The sequence below is a fragment of the Heloderma suspectum genome, chromosome 5 (assembly GCF_057233095.1).
Source record: "Heloderma suspectum isolate Gila_16-S chromosome 5, 16-S_ref, whole genome shotgun sequence".
NCBI lineage: Eukaryota > Metazoa > Chordata > Lepidosauria > Squamata > Helodermatidae > Heloderma > Heloderma suspectum.
In genome coordinates this window covers 227,368,218-227,390,928 of record NC_139462.1, presented here as the reverse complement: position 1 = coordinate 227,390,928, position 22,711 = coordinate 227,368,218, and the positions used below count along the sequence as shown (strand labels likewise).

At 46.1% G+C, this 22,711-nt stretch overlaps 1 protein-coding gene across 1 annotated transcript in view; it reads left to right on the top strand.

Moving 5' to 3' along the window:
- The first annotated feature begins 6,338 nt into the window (after positions 1-6,338).
- Positions 6,339-22,711, top strand: part of CCDC13 (coiled-coil domain containing 13) — a 31,768-nt gene continuing 15,395 nt past the window's right edge. The window contains exons 1-7 of the mRNA XM_084855107.1: positions 6,339-6,436; positions 9,131-9,357; positions 12,587-12,735; positions 16,310-16,452; positions 17,128-17,202; positions 18,324-18,434; positions 20,790-20,894. Of these exons, the coding sequence (XP_084711233.1) occupies positions 9,137-9,357; positions 12,587-12,735; positions 16,310-16,452; positions 17,128-17,202; positions 18,324-18,434; positions 20,790-20,894 (804 nt within the window). The 5' untranslated portion in view covers positions 6,339-6,436; positions 9,131-9,136. The remainder of the gene's footprint in view (positions 6,437-9,130; positions 9,358-12,586; positions 12,736-16,309; positions 16,453-17,127; positions 17,203-18,323; positions 18,435-20,789; positions 20,895-22,711) is intronic.

Here is a 22,711-nt window from a genome sequence, read left to right as displayed (position 1 = left end):
TCTTTATTCTTTTCCATAGACTGGCCTGTTTGTCCTATGTAGAAGAAAACTGCCGCCATCTTCCATCAACTGCTGGGTTAAAATTAAAGCTGCCGATGAATTCTGTTGCCAGAGGCTTGAAGATGAGTAAGAGATTTAACCACACTACATCTGTTAATTGGCTTACCTTACCCTTTCATGGATCACTGCCTTGTTGTGGCAAAGGGGCTTGCGTAACTCAGTGAAGCCATAAGCTATGCCGTGCAGGGCCACCCAAGACGGACAGGTCATGGCAGAGAGTTCTGACAAAATGTGGTCCACTGGAGAAGGAAATGGCAACCCACTCAAGTATTCTTGCCAAGAAAACCCCATGGAACGTATCACAAGACTAAAAGAGATGACGCCGGAAGATGAGCCCCTCAGGTCGGAAGGTGTCCAATATACTACTGGGGAAGAGCAGAGGGTATTTCCAAGTAGCGCCAGAAAGAGTGAAGTGGCTGGGCCAAAGCCGAAAGGACACTCAGCTGTGGATGTGTCTGGTGGTGAAAAGAAAGTCCGATGCTGTAAAGAACAATATTGTTTAGGAACCTGGAATGTCAGATCAATGAATCAAGGTAAGCTGGAGGTGGTCAAACATGAGATGGCAAGATTGAACATTGACATCTTGGGAATCAGCAAACTAAAATGGACAAGCATGGGCGAATTTAATTCAGGTGACCATTATATCTACTAGTGTGGGCAAGAATCCCTTAGAAGAAATGGAGTAGCACTCATAGTCAACAAAAGGGTGGGAAAGCAGTACTGGGGTACAATCTTAAAAACGATAGAATGATCTCAGTATGAATCCAAGGCAAACCATTCAACATCACAGTAATTCAAGTCTATGCCCCAACCACTGATGCCGAAGAAGCTGAGGTTGCTTGGTTCTATGAAGACCTACAACACCTTCTAGAACTAACACCAAAAAAAGATGTCCTTTTCATCAAAGGGAATTGGAATGCTAAAGTAGGAAGTCAAGAAATCACTGGGATAACAGGCAAGCATGGCCTTGGTGTACAAAATGAAGCAGGACAAAGGCTAACAGAGTTTTGCCAAGAGAACACGCTGAACATAGCAAACACTCTTTTCCAACAGCAGAAGAGGCGACTGTACACATGGACATCACCAGATGGTCAATATCGAAATCAGATTGATTATGTCCTTTGCAGCCAAAGATGGAGAAGCTCTATACAGTCAGTAAAAACAAGACCTGGAGCTGACTGTGGCTCAGATCATGAGCTGCTTCTTGCAAAATTTCGGCTTAAATTGAAGAACGTAGAGAAAACCACTAAACCATTCAGGTATGACCTAAATCATATCCTTTATGAATATACAGTGGAGTGAGGAATAGATTTCAGGGATTAGACCTGATAGACAGAGTACCTGAGGAACTATGGACAAAGGTCCGTAACATTGTTCAGGAGGCAGCAACGAAATCTACCCCAAAGAAAAAGAAATGCAAGAAAGCAAAGTGGCTGTCTGATGAGGCTTTACAAGTAGCTGAGGAAAGAAGGGAAGCGAAAAGCAAGGGAGAAAGGGGAAGATATACCCAACTGAATGCAGATTTCCAGAGAATAGCAAGGAGATACAAGAAGGCCTTCTTAAATGAACAATGCAAAGAAATTGAGGAAAACAATAGAATGGGAAAGACTAGAAATCTCTTCAAGAAAATTGGAGATCTCAAGGGAATGTTTTGTGCAAAGACGGGCATGATAAAGGACCAAGAAGGCAGGGACCTAACAGAAGCAGATGAGATTAAGAAGAGGTGGAAAGAATACACAGAAGAACTATACAGGAAAGATCTGAATGTCCCTGACAGCCATGATAGTGCGGTCACTGAACTTGAGCTGGACATCCTCGAGAGTGAAGTCAAGTGGGCCTTAGGAAGCATTACTAACAACAAAGCTAGCGGAGATGACAGTATTCCAGCTGAGCTATTTAAGATCCTAAAAGATGATGCTGTTAAAGTGCTGCACTCAATATGCCAGCAAATGTGGAACACTCAACAGTGGCCACAAGACTGGAAAAGGTCAGTTTACATTCCAATTCCAAAGAAGGGCAACGCCAAAGACTGTTCAAACTACCGTACAATTGCGTTCATTTCACATGCCAGCAAGCTTATGCTTAAAATCCTACAAGGTAGGCTTCAGCAGTATGTGAACCGAGAACTACCGGAAGTACAAGCTGGGTTTCAAAGAGGCAGAGGAACTAGAGATCAAATCACCAACATTCACTGAATCATGGAGAAAGCAAGAGAATTCCAGAAAAACGTCTATTTCTGCTTCATTGACTACGCTAAAGCCTTTGATTGTGTGGATCACAACAAACTGTGGCAAGGTCTTAAAGAGATGGGAGTACCAGACCACCTTACCTGTCTCCTGAGAAACCTGTACGAGGGTCAAGAAGCAACAGTAAGAACCGGACATGGAACAACCGACTGGTTCAAAATTGGGAAAGGAGTACAACAAGGCTTGTATATTGTCGTCCTGCTTATTTAATTTATATGCAGAGTACATCATGAGAAATGCCGGGTTGGATGAATCACAGGTCGGAATTAAGACTGCCGGGAGAATTATCAACAACCTGATACGCAGACGATACCACCCTAATGGCAGAAAGCAAAGAGGATCTAAAGAGCCTCTTGTTGAGGGTGAAAAAGGAGAGTGCAAAAGCTGGTTTGAAAATCAACATTCAAAAAATGAAGATCATGGCATCTGGCCCCATCACTTCCTTGCATATATAGGGATGGCGGAGAATTTCTCCCCGAATCTTCGGGAGGCCGAGCGCCAACGCATTCGGCCCCCGAAATTGGCAGTGAAATTCTCCGCCCCCCCCGCGACGGGACTTACCTTTGGCGAATGTCCCTCCTGGCGGCGCGTCCCAGCGGCGGTTCGGCAGCGGTTCGTCACGGGCGGGGGCGGCGGCCGGTCTCCCAACCGGCTGCCGCCGCCGCCATTGCAAAAAAAAAAACTAAAGTAAAAAAAAAAACAAAAACCCCGTGATAGGCTACGTGACGATTTACGTAGCCTATCACGGCTAGATTTCCAAAGTCTTTGGGGAAAAAAAAGAAAAAGTCAAAGGTGACTTTGGAAAAAAAAAAAAAGCGTGTACGCAAATGGCAGCAGCCCATGGGCGCCGCCATTTGCGTTCCTTATTTTGGCACGTCTAGTCTACGTAAAGATTTACATAGACTACGGCAAAAATAAGGGCACGCTATTTGCCCGTGATAGGCTACGTGACGATTTACGTAGCCTATCATGGCTGACTTTGGAAATCTAGCCGTGATAGGCTACGTAAATTGTCACGTAGCCTATCACGGGGTCTTTTTTTGTTTTTAATTTTTGTTTCACGGCCAGGGAGACGGGGCGCTTCTCCCCGGCCTGAATTTCGGCCAGGCGAGGCGGGAAGCCTCCCCCCCTTCGCCTGAACTTCGGGGGGGAAAGCGAAGTGCCTCCCCCCCACCGCGAAGCCAAGCTGCGAAAAGGTAAGTGACTTTCGTACATCCCTAGGCATATAGAAGGGGAAGAAATGGAAGCAGTGACAGATTTTATTTTCTTGGGCTCCAAGATCACTGCAGATGGTGACTGTAGCCATGAAATTAAAAGACACTTGCTCCTTGGGAGGAAAGCTATGGCAAACCTAGACAGCATAGTAAGAAGCAGAGACATCACCTTGCCAACAAAGGTCTGTCTAATCAAAGCTATGGTTTTCCCAGTAGCAACGTATGGCTGTGAGAGCTGGACTGTAAGGAAGGCTGAGCGCTGAAGAATCGATGCTTTCGAACTGTGGTGCTGGAGAAGACCCTTATGAGTGCCCTGGACTGCAAGGAGGTCAAATCAGTCCATCCTAAAGGAAATCAACCCTGAGTGCTCATTGGAAGGACAGATACTGAAGCTGAAGCTCAAATATTTTGGCCACCTAATGCGAAGAGAAAACTCTTTGGAAAAGACCCTGATGCTGGGAAAGATTGAAGGCAAAAGGAGAAGGGGACGGCAGAGGATAAGATGGCTAGATAGCATCACCGATGCAATGAATATGGACATGAGCACACTCCGGGAGAGAGCACAGGACAGGAAGGCCTGGCGTGCTATGGTCCATGGGGTCACAAAGAGTCGGACACGACTGAACGACTGAACAACAACAAAAAGTGCCAGGATATTTGCTATCAATAACGCCGCTGCACTCTAAATGACTACTCTTAATAATGTGATTGTTACCATCAGTACTTTCTGCACTGAATATCTGTCTGACCTCACTGTTTACAATTCTTACCTCTCAACCCCCACCATGTAGGCTATCAATGGCTACTGAGTCATGACTACCACTGGCCCTTCTACCAAGAAAAATGACACTCAAGGGGCTTAATTTCCTTCTAACTTGTTTACAGTTCCTCCCCTGCCCCTCCCATACGTACTGTATAAAAAAACCAGAAATTCTCCATAATATTCCATGTATCTGATGAAGTGGGCTGTGTGGTCCAATGAAAGCTTAGCCAGAATAAATCTGTTAGTCTTTATGGTGCCACAGGATTCCTTGTTTTTTCTGGGTAATATCAACCTTATCTCCAGCTATACAAGATTACTGTTTTCTGCGCTTTACTGATCACGAATAACCACCATTCCCAGTTCACATACTTATTAAAGTGGATGATAATAGGAATTATCGCTTTAAAAGCGTGCATTAGAAAAATGTGAGGCGGGGGAATTAGGTACTTATTTGATGTGAATTGTACCCCGCCTTTCTGTCAGGAAAAATGGCACCCAAGGCAGTGTGCAATCATAAATAAAACTATGGAGGGTGCAATCCTATGAGGATAGTCGTCCGCCTCCAGACTCGGAGGCGACCGACTATCCAGTGCAGGGCAGGCAGAGCATGGAAGAGATCTTCTCCTTTGCGCTCCAGCTGCCCCACATTTGTGGCTAGATGTCCAATTTCAGCTGCCTAGCCGGGGTGCCTCAGAGCGGGGGCCGGGGGAGGCCAGGTGGTGCATAGGAAATGTAACAGCACGTCTGCTGTCCCCTCTCCCAGGAACGCCCCTTTTCCCCTGCTCTGTGCTGCTCTTCTGAGCATGGGGCGGGGGCCGGACCACACCATCTATGAGGCAGCGGGGGGCAGGCAGTTTTTTGGGAAACGAGCTCGGAGCGCAGGCTCCAAGCAAAGTTCCCAGAAAACCAACAATCCTGTGGCCGCCTAGCTGCTGCCTAGTGGCCCTAGGATTGCGCCCTAAAATAATAAAGCAAATTATTGAGACACAATTAAAAACACAGCAGCAACAGAATAAAAACGGCATCAGACCCAAAAGACCCATTTACACGCTGAAGGGCTGCTTGAATAACACATATGGATGCATAGGGCTTTTGTGGAGGCACGGTGCACGCGCTGGGCAGACCAGGGGTAGGAACCCGGCACCCACCCAGCCCTAGCGGTGCCCTAGTGCTCCCACTGTTGTAAGAAAGAATAAGGCACTTTATTACAAGCCTCCGGGATTGCTGGGAACAAGGTTTCTGTTGGTACTGAAAACTGTGGTGCAGAGCAGGCGTTCAGTGCGCGGGAGCTCAGACCCCACCTCTGCCTCGCACTCGGCCTTCGGGGCAGGTTCCTCGCCCTTCTCTAGGCCTCCCGTGGTGGCCATTTTGTGGCAGTGCCCAGGGCAGTTTCTCAAATTGCCAGACGTGCCCGCCGCCCCGCAAGGCGGCCCGCCCCGGGGCAGACCGCGCACTACACCAGACTAATCCCGCGAACCTACGCGCGGAGAGCCAGCGTGGTGTAGCGGCAAGGGTGCTGGCCTGGGAGCTGGGGGGCCCGGGTTCTAGTCCCCACTCGGCCACGGAGGCTCCCTGGGCGACTGCGGGCCCGTCACAGACTCTCGGCCCAACCCACCTCACAGGGTTGTTGTTGTGAGGATAAAATGGAGAGGAGGAGGAGGAGGAGGACGTAAGCCGCCTTGGGTTCCTTGCAAGGGGAGAACACGCGGGATATAAATGCAATAAATAAATAACTAAATAAATAAATAATAAGTGTCTACTCAGAAGTAAGCCCCGCTGAGTTGAATGGGGCTTGAACGGCTGCAGGGCCGCAGCCTGGACGGCGGGAATTGGCTCAGACGCGCCGCCGCGAGCGCGCTCCCGCGGGTCCCGGCAACACCCCTCCCCGCCTTTGCCAACAGGTCCCGGGGCTACGGAGCCCGCCCTCGACTGCGCCCCCGCCGCCTGCTGCGCGAGAGCCGGGCCCGCGCCTCGCCTCGCCCTCCCCGAGCAGGCCCCGCCGCGTCTCCATGGCGACGGTTGCCGAGGGAGCCGCGTCCGGCCCCGCGGCCTGCCGGGCTCCGGAGCGCTTCGGCGTGCTTGCCGCGCCCCGGGCTGGCCGCCGGCCCGGGAAGGGGGCCCGCGGGAGGACCCGCCCGTAGACCCGGGGAGAGGTGAGGCGGGAGGGCTCGCCTGATTGCAGCCACGCATGGGAGCGGGGCGGAGGGGTGCCGTCTCCCCCCAGTCTGTGAGCCCCCCGAGATGTGAGGCGCTGGGGGTGGGAGCCCGAAGCGCCCCGCCCGCTTCCCCCCCCCCGCTTCCATTGATAGCATAGAAAGTCCCACGGAAATCCCACGTAATTGCCCCCTTTGCTCTTCCCCCCCCGACCGCAACGCTGGTAAATTGCAGCCGCTCTTTTGCCCTTTGGATTGGGAGGGGTGGGGAGGATATATTTAAATAAATAAATAAATAAATAAATGCGCGCCCACCACCCCTTCCAACTTCCTTTAGGTTATGTTCTCCTCCACCCCGCCCCATAAGTTGAAACTCTGAACGCCCGCGCATAGGTGCGAAAGGCAAGCGCGCGGATGCTTCCGTTAAGAACAAGAGCCACACCGGATCGGACCCGGGGTCCGCCTAGCCCAGCACAAAGAGCTGCCCACGGGAGACCCACCGCCTGGACATGAGCGCAACAGCACCCCCCCACTCGTGTTCCCCAGCAGCTGGTGCGCGTGGAGGTAACACGTAGGATGTACTGGAGGTAACACGTAGCCATCACGACTAGTAGCCATTAGTAGCCTTCTCCAGGAATTTGTCCCATCTCCTTTTAAAGCCATCCAAATTGGTGGGAGTCACTACACGTTGTGGCAGCGAATTCCATAGTCTGACTATGCGCTGTGTCCTGAAACCTCCCACCAATCATCTTCATAGGATGACCCTGGCTTCTAGTATTGTGAGAGAGGGAGAGAAATGTCTCCCTACCCACATTCTCCACACCAGGCATAATCGTGTACACCTCTGTCACATCTCCCCTTACGCACCTTTTTTCCAAGCTAAACAATCCCAGCTGCTGTAACCTTCCCCCTCCATCGCTGCCGCCGTGCCTGAAACTGCTTCACCCAGAGAGTGGCATGTGGCTGGGTTCATTTATTGACAGCATCTCCACCCCTCTCTTCAGCCGAAAAAGACTCCCAGAGGGGCTTACAAAGGTTAATGTTAAGAAAGTCCCTGCTTACAGTCAAAAATACATGATACAAAAGGAAAAGGGATCGGGCGCAAGGAGGAAAAAGAAGCAGCAGCAAGACTCTGGCACGAGTTCTTAGTTTCAATGCTTTTATAGGTGTTCTTTCTGGCAGGGAAGGGTGGAACAAGCCCCTGCAGCTGCTCCTTCTCTGGCTGATGTATTGGGCCAGGTTGGGATCCCCCTTATTGTGATCTTTCTGGGAGGCGGGGGCTGCAGCCTGCCAGTGGCCCTTGATTCTCTGCCTGATGGACGATGAGGCCGGAGTCTTCAGTCCCATGGAACTATCATTTGGAGACGTGTGTTTCTTCTGGCAGGAGGGTGCTTGGATGCTTTTCGGTTTCAGCAGCCTTTCAGTGTCGAAGGTCCAACCAGTTTCATTGTGCTGTTAAAGGTTCTCGGTTTTGACAGAAAGGGAACTTTTATGATCGGTTTACTAAGGACCAAACTAGGTGGAACAAGGGAGACTGATCATTAGAAGCTGTCATGTTTTGTTTTAAATAATAGCAACTGTGGAGGGAAGGGTGATCAAATTGGATGACAGTGCTGGAGGAGAGGGGTTAACTCCCACCCCACCCCATGGAAATTTTCCCACAGATGAACAAAAGGCACACATACGATACCTGTACATTTTTCAACATAGAACAGATAGCAGTGGGACAGAGAGATTAATTGGAGAAATGGAAGGGGTGGGGAAAAATTACCCACCTCCTCCAGCAAAGAGGAACCTTCACCAGACGTAACAATTTGTGAGGAGAAGGGGAGGAATTGCATACCCTTCAGCCTTTCACAGATGAAAAGAGTGAGTGATCCTCTTATTCTGACATCCTTATTTTTCACACCAAGGACCACCTAAAGTAGGTTTATAGAACCTACTTGTTACGGCACTGCAAAAACTTCTACTTTAGAACTTGCATGCAGTTTTATGGAACCACCATTCTTTGAATCCAGTCTTTATAAAATAGGTTGCTGCAGCTATCCCCACCGCTACACACACACACACACACACACACACACACTTCTCCCTCCACACACACACACATACACACACACTTCTTCTCCATCCACACACACACACACCTGTTATTTGAAGAGCCCTGTGGAAGCAGGGACTGCTCCGTTGTCTCTGCCGTCTGGAAATGCTCCTTCCCGGGGTAGGGAACCTGTGGCCCTTACCACTGGCCATGCTGGCTGGGGCTGATGGGAGTTGTTGTCAGGCAACATCTGAAGGGCCACATGTTCCCCACCCCTGCTTTATCCACACAGTGGGGTTATGCATATGTTCCACAGTGAAATGAATAAGGTCGCCCAGTACCTTATAAGTACCTTATAAATGAATAAGGTCGCCCGGTACCAAGATTTTCTTATGTGCATTGGAGCTTCCATGTACACCAGAGTTGGCTGCTGAACTGAGGCTTGCTTGTATCGTGTAGGTCCTACCATGTAGGACTTTTCAGGAAAGTGTGGTGTGTTTCAAAATGGACAAGATCAACACACAGGCAGGGGGCAGGGGTTGAGGAAAGGGTGGGAGAAAGACCCAGTTACTCAGGAAACTATTTTGGGAAGTGCTTTTGAGATTTAGGCATTCTGCTCTGATTAGTTTCTTAATTTGTTTTCTTTTTAAAAGTGGATAATGGAGTTCGATGAAGAAGTCCATGAAAATTTAAAAATGCAGTTTAAGACTCTGCAGGAACAGCAGCAGAGGAGGATGCAAAATCTGATGGAGAAGAAGAAAGAAAATCAGCAGAGCCTGAAAATGAACATGGGCAGTCAAAATGAAGCCTTTGGAGTCAAAGACGACCTGAATTTATCCACTTTGGACACTGAGATGTCAAAGGAGGACATCAGTAAAAGGTAAAGGGGCAATCCAGGTTTGTTCAACAGGGAAGCCATACGGAGGATGTGTGAGGGGACCTTTTGTGTGGATGCAAATCAGACAGAATGTGAGGGCTTTGTGAGTTGGTTGTGCACTAATCCAAAGCTGAAGTAGCAGATCCACACATTGCTACAGTGCGCTTTGTTAGCGTCTGTGTGGTGTCCGAAGTGCTTGGAAATTAGTTGTCTGCACCACATCATTCTGGATTTTAGATGTACAAGACATAACCAACTACTGTGCCCCCTTTTCCTACTGTTATCCATGTCAGAAAGACAACAGCAAAGGCTGGGACCCTGTTAAACACTTACTGCCTTTAGTAGAACAGTGTTCAGGGCTGCTGGTTTTTGAGTGCTCACAGTATGGAGAGTGGTGCCTTCCAAAAGGGCACTCTGTCTACATATGTCTGCTTAGGAGGGTGGAAGCAGTCAGCCTCTATTCCGAAGCTTTCTCTTTCAAGTATCCCTGGGGAAACGTAACATCAAATTCTGCTTGGCCACGTAATATTATATAGTGATAAGAGGTTGGAAAGGAAAGGTTCCTCCTGTGCAAGCACTGGGTCATTACTGACCCCTAGAGGGACGCCGCTTGTGCTGGCGTTTTCATGGCAGACTGTAGCGGGGTGGTTTGCCATTGCCTTCTCCAATCGTGGCCACCTTTCCCCTAGCAAGCTGGGTGCTCATTTTACCAACCTCGGAAGGATGGAAGGCTGAGTTGACCTGAGCCGGCTACCCAAGACCCCGCTTCCGCTGGGATTGAACTTGGGTCGTGGGGAGAGTTTCGGTTGCAATACTGCAGCCTACCACTCTGCGCCACACGAGGCTCTCTGCAGCAGTAAACTGCCAGTGGAAAAGCACTGAATATTTCAGATTTCAAGGCACCGGATTTGTATTTCTAGGAGCCCAGGAGAATATGCAACCAGGATTTTTCTGGCATTTAGGAGTGCCCTGTAATGGCTGGTGACTCTCACCTTGCCCCAGTTCAGTACAGTGCCGATACCATGCAGGGAAGAAACAGGGTAGATGTAACCATGAACCCTCATTTGGTAAAATATTTAGGAAACTGAAATATATAAGTGCAAGTAAACAAGGGGCAAGGACATCTCCCCCTGTTCAAGGATATGATCTTATTCATTGCCTTGTTTGCAGTTCAAGAAGTAATATTAAAAATAGTGGCTTTTGTCAGGTACTGTATGTTCTTGTAGGAGTCCAAAGGAACCAGATGCTAGCTATTCTGTCTTTAGTGACTGAATATGCTTGCCAATCTGCTGGAGCCACAGGCCACTGCCAGAACCCCCCCCCCCCTTTTCTTAAATATCATTGTCAATTCCCTGATGTTCTTATATACTTAAGAACTGCCTTATGAGATCAGGCCAAACGTTCATCTGGTCCAGCTTTGTGCATACTGCAGCGGCCAGCAAGATATCCTTAAGAAACTCTCAAACAGGGTATGATGCTAATAACCATCCCCTGTTCTTTGGCCCAAGTATCGGGTCATCAGCAGTTTATGATGGGTCTGAATGTGGAGCTGCCATTCCTCTAGCAAGGGAAATAATAGTTACCATTTATCTTACACATTTAAAGTGGGCAAAGCATTTCACATCTGTTATCTGAGTACAACAATACTATGTAGCAGATTGTTGTATTATTCCCAGAGCTAGTGTGATGCAGAGTGGTTAGAGGCATTCACGATGAGGCTGGAGAGCCACCTGTCAGGGATGCTTTGACTTGGATTCCTGCACTGAGCAGGGGGTTGGACTCGATGGTCTTATAGGCCCCTTCCAACCCTACTATTCTGTGTTCTATGAGTGTTGGACTGGGATGAGGGAGACCCAGGTTCTAGTCTCCACTTGGCCATGCATCTCACTGGGTGACTTTGAGCCAGCCACTGACTCCCAACCTAGCCTACCTCACAAGATTGTTGTGGAAATAAAATGGAGAGGAGGAGGATCATGTACACCGCCTTGGGCTCCTTGAGGAAAAGGCAGGATATAACTGTAGCAAATAAAATAAATATTGAACATAGGCAGCTAAAATGATTGAGGGGCTGGAGCATCTCCCCTATGAGAGAAGGTTCCAACAGCTGGGATTGTTTAGCTTGGAAAAAAGGGGGGTAAAGGGAGACGTGATATTGGTCTACAAAATTATGCATGGTGTGGAGAATGTGGATAGGGAGACATTTTTCTCCCTCTCTCAAAGTACTAGAACCCGGGGTCATCCTATGAAGCTGATTGGTGGGAGACTTGGGACAGATAAAAGGAAGGGCTTCTTCACACAGCGCATAGTTAAACTATGGAATTTGCTACCACAAGATGTAGTGACGCCCACCAATTTGGATGGCTTTAAAAGGAGACTGGACAAATCCATGGAGGAGAAGGCTATCAATGGCTACTAGTCGTGATGGCTATGTGCTACCTACAGTACCAGAGGCAGTGAGCCTATGTGCACCAGTTTCTGGGGGACATGGGTGGGAGGGTGCTGTTGTGCTCATGCCCTGCTTGTGGGTTTCTGGTCGACAGCTGGTTGGCCACTGTGTGAACAGAGTGCTGGACTAGATGGACCCTGGGTCTGATCCAGCAGGGCTCTTCTTAAGTTCATAACGTGGGTGGGGAGGAGCATAGTAGCTCAGAGAATTTTTGCTTAAGGCCACCTTGAGGATTCATGACTGAGGTGATATTTGAATGCGGGACTTTCCACCTTGGACACTCAGCCATGACACCACACCAGCTAATGATCCTCTTCAGTCCTATTTAAAAATTACCCCCCTTATTATTTATATAGCACCATCAGCGTTCTTGATGCTTTACAGGATGAATCAGTCTATAGCGCCAGTATGAATTTAGACAGTGGAAGGGAGAGATGAAAATCATAGAGATTCAATACAAGCAAATGTAGTTACACATACTTTAGGTAGGACTACGTGTTACAGACACACACAGGGTTCCCAACTCTATAGCACTAATGTGGGGACGGAAGAGGGCGGTGGGGTGGCCTTTACAGAGCAGAACAGGCTGGTGGAACAAATAGCCATCCTTTTTCCATGTTATTAGCCATCACGTCATCCTGCCACAAAGAAGTCCATGCGTTATCATATGTTAGGAGAGCAACTATTCTCCCAGCAGTCTATGATGCTGTATATCTTTTTCTAATTTTCTGGAGCCAAAACTGTCTATATCAAGCTCTATTCTGCTTGGTTGTTGTTTTCTTCCAGATTGGTTGAAAATGAAAATGAGCAGCTCCAGAACCAGCTTCGAGAGATTGTAGATGAAAATGGCAGGCTGTACAAACTGCTGAAGGAACGAGACTTTGAAATTAAGCAACTCCATAAGAAGATAGAGGAGGAAAGACTAGCTCTAATGGGTAAACAAGAGGTGTTTATAGACCTGCCGCACCTTGATCTCTCTGCAAGCTCCTTCAGCATCCATAGGATTTAGCAGGCAGAAGGGCCATATAGCAACAAGAGTCAAATAATGCAGATAATTATTTCGGAGCCTAAGAGAGTTCAGTAGAGAATATGTTTGGATGCACTGTGCATCAAGAAGTTCTTAAATCTGCACCAAGGGAACTCAAACTCTGCACTCAGAGTGAATTATACAAAACAAGCCATTTGGCATAAGCATGTTTCATTTTCATAACTTTTTAGTTGCAAACTTTAAGAGAGCAAGGCTTGGTTTGTCAGAGGAGAACCTGATATGACATCAAGTGAGAGAAGGAACTACTGGCCTTTGAGAAAAATATAGAACAGCGTAGACCACCGCATGCCCATCCTTGATTGCATGAAGCCCAATGCAAAACAAATTTTAACTTCTGGGCATTCTGGGGACAACATTGACTCCCTTTTTAAAAGGCCTTAACGGAATGGAAAAGAACCCTGAATCTATACACCATCTGTATAACTCTGAAAATAATAACATTGTAATTAATGACCTTTAGAACATAAAAAGATCCTCCCTTTAGTTTCTCAGTTCATGCCCCTCTACTGAAGGGGAACCTTTCATCATATCACATCTCTTTTTAACCCTCTCACCCATAGGCAGATTTATTCAAAACCAGTGAAAACAAATTTGTGGTAAAATGCCTTTCCTTCTCTCCTTCCTAACCAAACAACTTTCCCCGTGGCTCATATTCCTTCTCCCTTTTTAGCCTAAGCATCCAATCCTCTCTAAGTCCTTCCCAGCCAAAGCTATGAGGGGAGGGGTGTGATGGTTGGTGCCCTTCAGGGACCCTTCTCTGGATTTTCAGCTTTCATTTCTGCAAAAAGGAGTTAAGTCTTCAGTCTTCTTATTTGTGGAAACATAAAGAAACATGTGCAAACCAAATTCTTGCCAGTTGCTTGGTAAGAAGGAAACCTTCCAATATTCTGGCCAATGCATGCAAAGGCTTGGGGATAACTGAGAAACACTACATACTTATTTTTAAATTACATACAATTAAAATGTATTAATACAGTGACATACCTCGAAACATATCAGACCATCTATATTTAAGTTCTAGCTGTTCTACATTGATGGTCAATGCTTCCTCCGTCCCTGGCTTTCAGCGTGCCCTTAATTTCTTCACAAAATTTCTGGCTCCAGACCTGTCTCCAGATTATCTGAAATCAAGTTGGAGCACATAATCCTCTCTCTCTAGGATGTGCTGAAAGAGAAAAGGAAGATGTCAGACATGAGCAAAAAAGTGTGTGAAAATTTTGAAAAGTAGAAAAGTGGTCTGAGGCTGGTAACCCTGGCTTCTCGCAGCAGGTGCTGGTGTTACCTGGTTCAGAAAACATGCCAGTGATATAAAAGACAAGATTATCAGTAGTAAATGAAAGCACGTGGTATATATGCTTATAATGCTTTGCATTTTCTTTCATCTTTTTTGCTCATTGTTCTTTATTTATATTTTAAAATTATAATGTCTGCATTAAAAATACAATGCCAGTAGACAGAATGGTCAAATCAAAACCTGAAATTACTTTATACTCATTTTTAAATTTATATTTAATCAATCATATGTGTTACACTACTAGTTTAATCTAGAGTTGTTTGTTGCCATCAAAACGAACAATAATTGAAAACACCATTATTCACTACCTGAAAAACCTCAGCTATCTAATTGTTTCTGCTTAATTAAACTTAAGAAGCAGGAAAACCACCATTTTATGCTGCTCCAGTTTTAACTGATCCATAAATACTTTCCCCTCTTCAGGAGCATGTATATAAACTGTTTTGTGCCAAAAGACTGGTTCTTCTGAGACTACTTTTAGTCCAATTGTTTTCCTTAAATTGACTTGTCTGTGCTTCTGTTGTGGCGTACACCAGTCCTCTGCATTTACTCCGGCATGATAGCCCTGCTCAGGGGTGTGTCTTTCACCTGGCCATGACCTCACTGACCTGATCAAGGGGTGTTTCCCCAGTGTTTTCCCCTCCTGTGCTTCCCCGATGGTTCTGCCATTTCACGGCTGGCCATCAGAGTTCTGAGCTACCCCATGGCATTTGCTTCACCTTGCCAACCATTAAATTCTGGTGGCCATCCCGCAAAATGTAGGTGTGCTCCAGGCAGCTTCTAACTTCTTTTAAAATGTAAAGGATTAAAGCGAAATAGCGCTTTACTGGGCCAGATCGCAATCCCAGAGATAGTTGCTGCAGAATCCGCAGTGGCTTATTTAAAAGCTATCCCTATCGTGCAATAGAGAAATAGGGCATTTGTCCCCTATCCCGCTATCTCACTATAGCACTATTGCGCATTTGTCCAGAAGCAGGAAAACCACCATTTTATGCTGCTCCAGTTTTAACTGATCCATAAATACTTTCCCCTCTTCAGGAGCATGTATATAAGCTGTAATACATTTGGTAAAAGCCCTGTGGACTTCAGTGGAAGGCTCCACCTATCATTGTTAGCTAATTAAGAGATCCTGGGCAGAATTCACTGGGGAGTTCTGTTGCCCTCCCTAAGTTCAGGAGGCAGGTTACAGCTTGGAAAAGACTTGCTTGTTTCAGCTATTAGGCGGCATAGAAATGTAATAAATAAAATGATGTGCCTTCACACTCTAACTCTGGGATTGTTTTAATGCTACTTTTAATGCTTTAAATTTGTGGATTTCATTTTGTTTTTTTGCCATTTGAGCCATCCTGGATATTGCTCATTAAAAGACAGTTAGGGATCTTAATATATCTAATGTCCAGTCATGCCAGTCTCATGTACAGTGTTAATTCTGGTACTAACCTAGCTGGTTTATCTAAGAGAATGGTTTCTTCCATATAGACCAGTCTGTTCACTGAAGTCTTTGTTGGAGGCCTTCCTAGTCCTGACATATTTAATGGAGATACGTTTTACGGCGATTCAAAGCATGGCCCCTGAATTGCAGGGTGACCTCCCTTTAGAAATCCAGGAGGCACCTATGGTGCATATATTCTCCTGGTTAGTAAAAACATATCTATTCATGTGAGCATTCCCAGATACAGATTTTTAGTACTGGTTTATTGTACCAGTTTTATCTTGTAAACTGACTTGTTGCATTTTATGATGAAAGATCATAGAATCATAGAATAGTAGGGTTGGAAGGGGCCTACAAGACCATCGAGTCTAACCCCCTGCTCAATGCAGGAATCCAAGTCAGATGGTCTGTAAATTTTAATAAATAAAATACAGAAGTTCCCAAATATAGTTTTATGTATTTATTTTATTAGTTTTCTATACCACCAATTAGCTGGGTGGTTCACGAAACAAAACCTAAAACCATAAAATACAATAACGAAGTAAAACATAATATAAAAACCATAACTTTAAAACAGAATAAACCAAAATAGAAATCAAGATAAAAGCCGGCAGAAGCACAAAGATCTAAAACCTCAATTTTTAAAAATGAAGGGCAAAAAAGCCTGGGAAAATGCAAAGGTCTGGGAAAATAAAATACAATAATAATGCACCTTTTCCCTTTCTTCTTTTGCAGGGACATCTGGCCTGGCAGGCGATGTTGCAGCCACTAAAATTGTCGAACTGGCAAAACAGAACCGACATATGACTGCTGAGATCGAAAGGGAGAAAACCAAAGTTAAACAGCTGAACAACAGAATTAAAGAGCTGGAAAAAGAAGTGAGTCTTTTGTCTTATTATCATTGTTTTGCCTAGGGCGAGGTAGACCCAGAGAACCAAGACATGCTGGATAGGTGGGATTTCCATCTCCTTATCTGCTTTGCATCTCCTGTCCCGGCATGCAGCCGGATTCCTGGTCCACACCTGCTTAAGGCATCACCATCTCAATTTCTGCTGCTGCTAGCCTGTTTCTTAGTTCTTCTTAGGCTGGGGGTGGGGGGGGGGGAATTATCTGTATTGTGGATGAACACTATTCATCTGGTATTGTTTTTATATTATGTTTTCACAGTGTTTATTTTTATTTGTGGTAACGTACTGATTGTGGTTTATATTGATTTGGGTTTTTCTGATATATTAATTATGGACGTCTGTATTTGCATGTGTAAGTCGCTTCAAGACTGCTTTTTGCGGTGGGAAGTGACATATACATTTAATGAATAATAATAATGTAACATCGTAATAATAACTCTGCCCCAGCTAGTATATTGTGAATTACAGATTTTGTCTGTGTGGCATTTGGTTCCCCTTTCTGTTCAATGCTGCTTGTACAGGGGTTGCCTCGTTTTGCCTGAGAAGCACTCTTGCATGATCTAATTCATAGCTGTGGTGTGAAATTGGTATTTATTTAATAATGTGCATATATATACATATATATATATATTTTTTTTTTTCTAGTTACAAATGTCAACTGTCAAACTCCAGTCACATGGAGACACTCCACCTGCTCGTAAAACTGCAGAAGCACCTTTGGTAAGAATTAAGCACTCTTTCTCTGTGTAGGAAAGATAAAAACTAAAGACAGGTGGATTCTTTCCTTCCTTCCTTCCTTCCTTCCTTCCTTCAGCTCACCTTCCTTGGATTGACATCACCAATATTAATGGATAGAACACCTGTTAATTGGATTGGGTCAGACTCCGATGGGCTACAACCCTCAGGGCCACCATGGGTCAGCTGCATCATGCCATATTCATCCTTAAGACCAGTGGTGAACAACTTGTGATCCTTCAGATGTTTTGGCCTACAACTCCCATCAGCCCTAGCCAGCATAACCACGGGTGAGGGATTACTGAAGTTGCAGGCCAAAACATCTGGAGGGCCACAAGTTGCCTGCTGCGGCTTAAGACCAACTGAACTGTGTCTTCTACTGGCTCCTAACCAAAGGGGACAAAAGAAAAATCTTAAAACACATTGTTATACACTCTTGTGACTTGAAAGCAGTCATGAGATTTAAGTAGCCAAGATAGAATTCAAGTGATTTGCAGTTAGTTGGATGAGGGGAGGAGGAGGGGATGCGTGGCGTCTGAGAAGCAGGGCTGATCCCACATCTTGTCTTACCTGCTGAAGGCATCTCAGTCTCTGCCTGCCTGCATTCCTTTGCCTTACTTTGCACTGATAACCTTTGCCTTGCGTTCTTCCTTTTAATTTAATAATGAATGTTACCTTTCCCCTTCCTGCACACAAACAAAACCCACAGTACAGAATGGGCACTGAATCTAGACAAATCAATATTTGTTAGACAGGCTTCCCTTCTAATGGAAGCATGTTTCAAAATCGATGAGAAACTTTGAGTGAGTTTTGTGTAACAGTCAATGTGCATCTTCAGAGCAGGCATGCACAGTTTGTGACCTACCAAGCCAAATGCAGCTACCAGCCACGTATTGTAGCCTGCCAGATTGTGGACAGTCCTCTCATAACAGTCTCTGGCAAATAGCAAAACCAGGTTTATCTAGCCACTTGCTGGGCTTGCCGACAGCTGCTCTGGAGTGTTCACATCTCCCAAGTCTTGAGACACTGTTCATATCTGATGTATGCCCTTATTTTTACTGGAGTCTCTGTTCTCCTCAAACATTTCCATTCTCTTTAAACATGAGAGTCCAGAGATGAAAGCCTTACAACACAAACTAACAGCAGCCAACCTCAAAGTGTCCGAATATCGCAACGAGCTTCAGACCACAAAGCAGGAGCTTAAGATGACACAGAAGGTAGGATTTTCCTTATGTTCTGTGCAACGATAATCAAGGTCATGGTTTCAATACACTGTTACCAGTTAAAAGGAACGCATTTTTCCTTTTCAATGCGATTAGCCTCCTTTAGATATGCCAGTGCTCAGAAGGAATATCTACTGGCGTGAAGAAGGGTTTCACTGGAATCACATGGTTTGAGGCCTGATTCCCATGTTCACTTTTGACACTCTAAAGTCGCAGTAGAATGGTTGTACTATGGCAGTTTCATCTGGCAGTCATTTCTTATTTATGCACGCCAAGGGAATGGCCATCAGCATTCACTCTATCAGGAAAAAGGGTTGAGAGCTTCCCATCTCCTTTATGTGCTAAATACCAGCTGTCACCACTTGGAGCACATTCATAACAATATTCTCTCCTATAGAAAAGATGTCTTTCCAAAAAGAATGTGTAAAAAGAATGTACAAATAAGGCTTGTTTGTTTCTCCTTTGAACTCTTAAGGAGCTTACATTATCAATTTTGTTTATATGTTGTTTGCAGATTATTAGGATACAGACTCTTGTTTCAAATGCTCTCTTTGGGTTGGAACTAGGTTGCCGACTTCGAAGCAGTTCTTCTAGCTGCCCTTTTAACACTAGAAACATAGGAAGTTGCCTTATGCTGAGTCAGACCATGGGTCCATCTAGCCCAGTATTGTCAACACTGACTGGCAGCGGCTCTCCAGGGGTTCAGCCACGAATCTTTGCTAGCCCTCCCTAGAGATGCCAGGGATTGAACCTGGACCTTCTGCATGTAAAGCTTGTGCTATATCACTGATCTATGGCCCTGTTGCCAATGCTGGCCCTGGTCAACAGCAATTGATAGTGTTTAGCTTCATGCCATAAAAAGCTTCAGCTCTTGTCTTCTGTGTCTCAAACTCCTATTAAAAGACAGGAACAGGCCAGGGCAGTTTGTTCTGGCTAGTTGGAAATGCCTCCTTCACCTGCGCACAAACACCACCACCACCCCACCACCCGGTTTGCTGTTTGTTGTATTGCAAATGTCTGTTCATATATGAAGCAACTAACGCTGAAACAGATGATAAAACATATCTACTGAACAGACACCAAAAAGTGTCAAACTGGCTTTGGACAAAACTTCTGAAGATCCATATGGAATATAAATAATGTAAACTCAAGTAGGCTTTGATTGTGTAAACACAGTTGCCTATCTTTCATATACTTACATGTTGCAGATGAGAGGAACAAAACATTTTTCCCCCTTAGAGGTGTTCATGGTGCTTGGGACCTAAAAATGGTAGATGCCCAATGATCATAAGAACATAAGAAGAGCTGTGTTGGATCAGACCAAGGGTCCATCTAGTCCAGCATTTTGTTCACACAGTGGCCAACAAGCTGTCGACCAGGAACCCACAAGCAGAGCATGAGTGCAACAGCACCCTCCCACCCACGTTCCCCAGCAACTGGTGTGCATAGGCTCGCTGCCTCTGGTACTGGAGGTAGCACAGAGCCATCAGGACCAGTAGCCATTGATAGCCTTTTCCTCCAGGAATTTGTCCATCCCCCTTTTAAAGCCATCCAAAGCCATCCATTCAGATCAGTGACAATGAACCAGACACTGTTAATAATAACCACCATTAAGGTCACTTTCTGGCCTTACAGCCAGCATTATCAGTCCTCCTGCTAAACATGGGAAGTGTTCTGGCCAGGTTCAGTGAAATCTGACAGCAGGGCCTCCTGAAGAAACAGCAGAGCAGCTGCTCATGTCATCCTAGGTGGATGCTTCAGCTTTTTCCAGGGTGACTTTGCCCCAGCCAATTGTGTTTTGTTTCCTTGTCTGTCTGGGAGCAAATGCTGACAGGCCATGCAAACCATGCCCAAAGCACCTGTGTGAAAATGCAGTTTTGACTATGTTAACAGAAAAGCGAGAGAAGGCGGTATCCAACCCACTCGCGGGACTCACTGCAGGCACAATGGGAAACAAGCAGATCCTCAAGCAAAGAGAAACGAGCAGAAGCGCCCGTTTCTGGAATAGGGCAGGTCAGCAGAGCTTGCAGAAGAGAGCTGTGCCACCCAGTCCTGTTCCAAAAACAAGTATTTGTGCTCGTTTCTAGGGTTGCTTTAGAAAGTGCTGTCTTCGTCTTGCTCTAGAGGTGGGTCCCACTGGTGCAACAGAAACACTGGGAATGCAGTGACAGTATTGGCTACTGGCCTAGAAACAATAATCTAAACGGAGAGCCAGAAGATAATTTGAGTCCGAAAGTATATTAAGAAAAAAATTGGTACTTAGTTGCTGCAGCACGTATAATTTAAACATTAAAACCTCCAACACAAAATATTTGGGTTGACATGATCCTATTTTCATCTCATTTTCAGCTTCTAGCAAATGAAGTCGGAGAAGATGTGAACATTCAAAATCTGCTGTCCACCCCCGGCAGCTGGCGTGGGCGGGCCCAGCAGATTCTTGTCCTGCAAGGCAAAGTGAGTTGATACTCTTCATTTCACCCCTCTTCTGCATGTTGCATTTCGCTCACGCTAAGAGTCTGACTGATTGCCACAGTTGGAGTCAGGAAGGACTTTTGCTAAGGCCAGGTTGGCTAGTGATTGACTAATACTCTGAGAGGGTTTCACTTTCTTCTGCAGCGGGAGGCTTTGCTTATTTGTTGAGTCATCTGGGCACCCTTTACTCTGTAAGCACCTTCTGCTTATGGCATGCTGTGGTCTGGCATAGAATGATTACAGAAGGCCCACAGCTCAGTGAGAGAGCACGTGCTTTGCATGTGCAAGGTCCCAGATTCATTCCCTGGCATCTCCAGATAGGTTTGGGAAAGAGCCCTGTCTGAAACCATGGAGAATTACTGCCAGTCGTTCTAGACAATACTGACCTAAGTGGGCCAAGGCTGCTTCCGATATTTGTGTGACTGGCAGTCAGCCTGATTTGGTGGCTTGTGTGCGTTTTTGCACTGGTTGGCGTTTTGCTTCTATGAAAAGTTCTCAGGTTTCTTTTGGACCAAAGTTCTGTAGCCCACTCTCCTACCTTTTGTGTTCATCTGGTGCCAGCATTGAGGGGTTGCTAACTGCCACCTTTGCAATTTATTTCAATTTTTTTTTTTTTTTAGCAGGGCTTTGCTGTTGAACACTGCTGCCCCCACCCCAGTGTGGCTTACCTAGCTATGCTCAGCCCCAGAAGCTATAGTCCAGGGTGCAGAACCTCTGGTCTGTGGGCCTAATGTGGCCTGCTGGGCTCTCCAGTCCAACCTGTGGAGCCTCCTGGAGTTCCTGCAGGGAATGGAGCTGAGCCTCCAAGCCACGCCCCTGGAGGAATCCCTCATGGAGAGAATCCCCACTGTTATCTCAGGCCACAGGAATGCAGGCAGTAGGGGACTCAGCCGGTGCTGGGTGTGGCCATGCCCAGTAATGTCATTTGGCCTGCAGAGGACCTGGTAGGGGGCAATCCAGCTCCCCACCCAAATACTGTTCTGTACCCCTGCTAGAGACAGTGCCAGGGCTGAGCTGAACTATAACAACACCCTCATAGGGGCCCAGGAATAAAACTAATCCCAAAAACCATTTTCTAGGCTGTTTCCTCTAAGATCTAGTTCTCACTGAATTAGTAAGCTGGGGATCTGGGCCTTACCATTTTACACTGCTGGGTGGGGGAGGGGGTTGTCACATAATGGAATGCTCCTCCATACAAAAGAACTCTCTCCGTATAAAGAAACCAAGTTGTTAGGGAGAAGGGCTCTACCCTAGCTATGCCTTTGACATGCTAGTTTTTCTGGCTGAATGGAATTCTTCTGCATGGAGTTGTGTCATGTGAGCCCCTTCCTGCTGACTGAAATGGTACCACCTAGAAATAGGTTAGCCACCAACATGAGATTTAGGCCTAGGAAAGAAATGGCTGCAGCTCCTTCAGAGTGAAGGAAGGAATCATTGGCCTTTCAGATGGGCATGGAAGAGACAGTAAGCAGAGCTAACCTAGCACGGGCAATGAGCAGACAATCGTGAGGTCTGTATTTGGTGCAAAGGACAAAATAGCAGCCATGCTGTTTGTAAAACAAAGGAGGTAGTTCAAGTGCAGAAGTAAAGTAGTGGCCTATTTATTCTTAAGTAAGTATTGAAAGCGCACTCAGCACTGGACTGAGCCTGCAATTGATTGCACAAATTTATTTTTAAGGGCCAGACTCAACGCAGAAAAGGAGCCGAAAAGAAGGGACTCTGGATCACCATTTTGTCACCTGGGTTCAATTTATGCTCATCCCAGGTGACCAGGCTGTTTGCCAGCTTGCTGTCCCTCC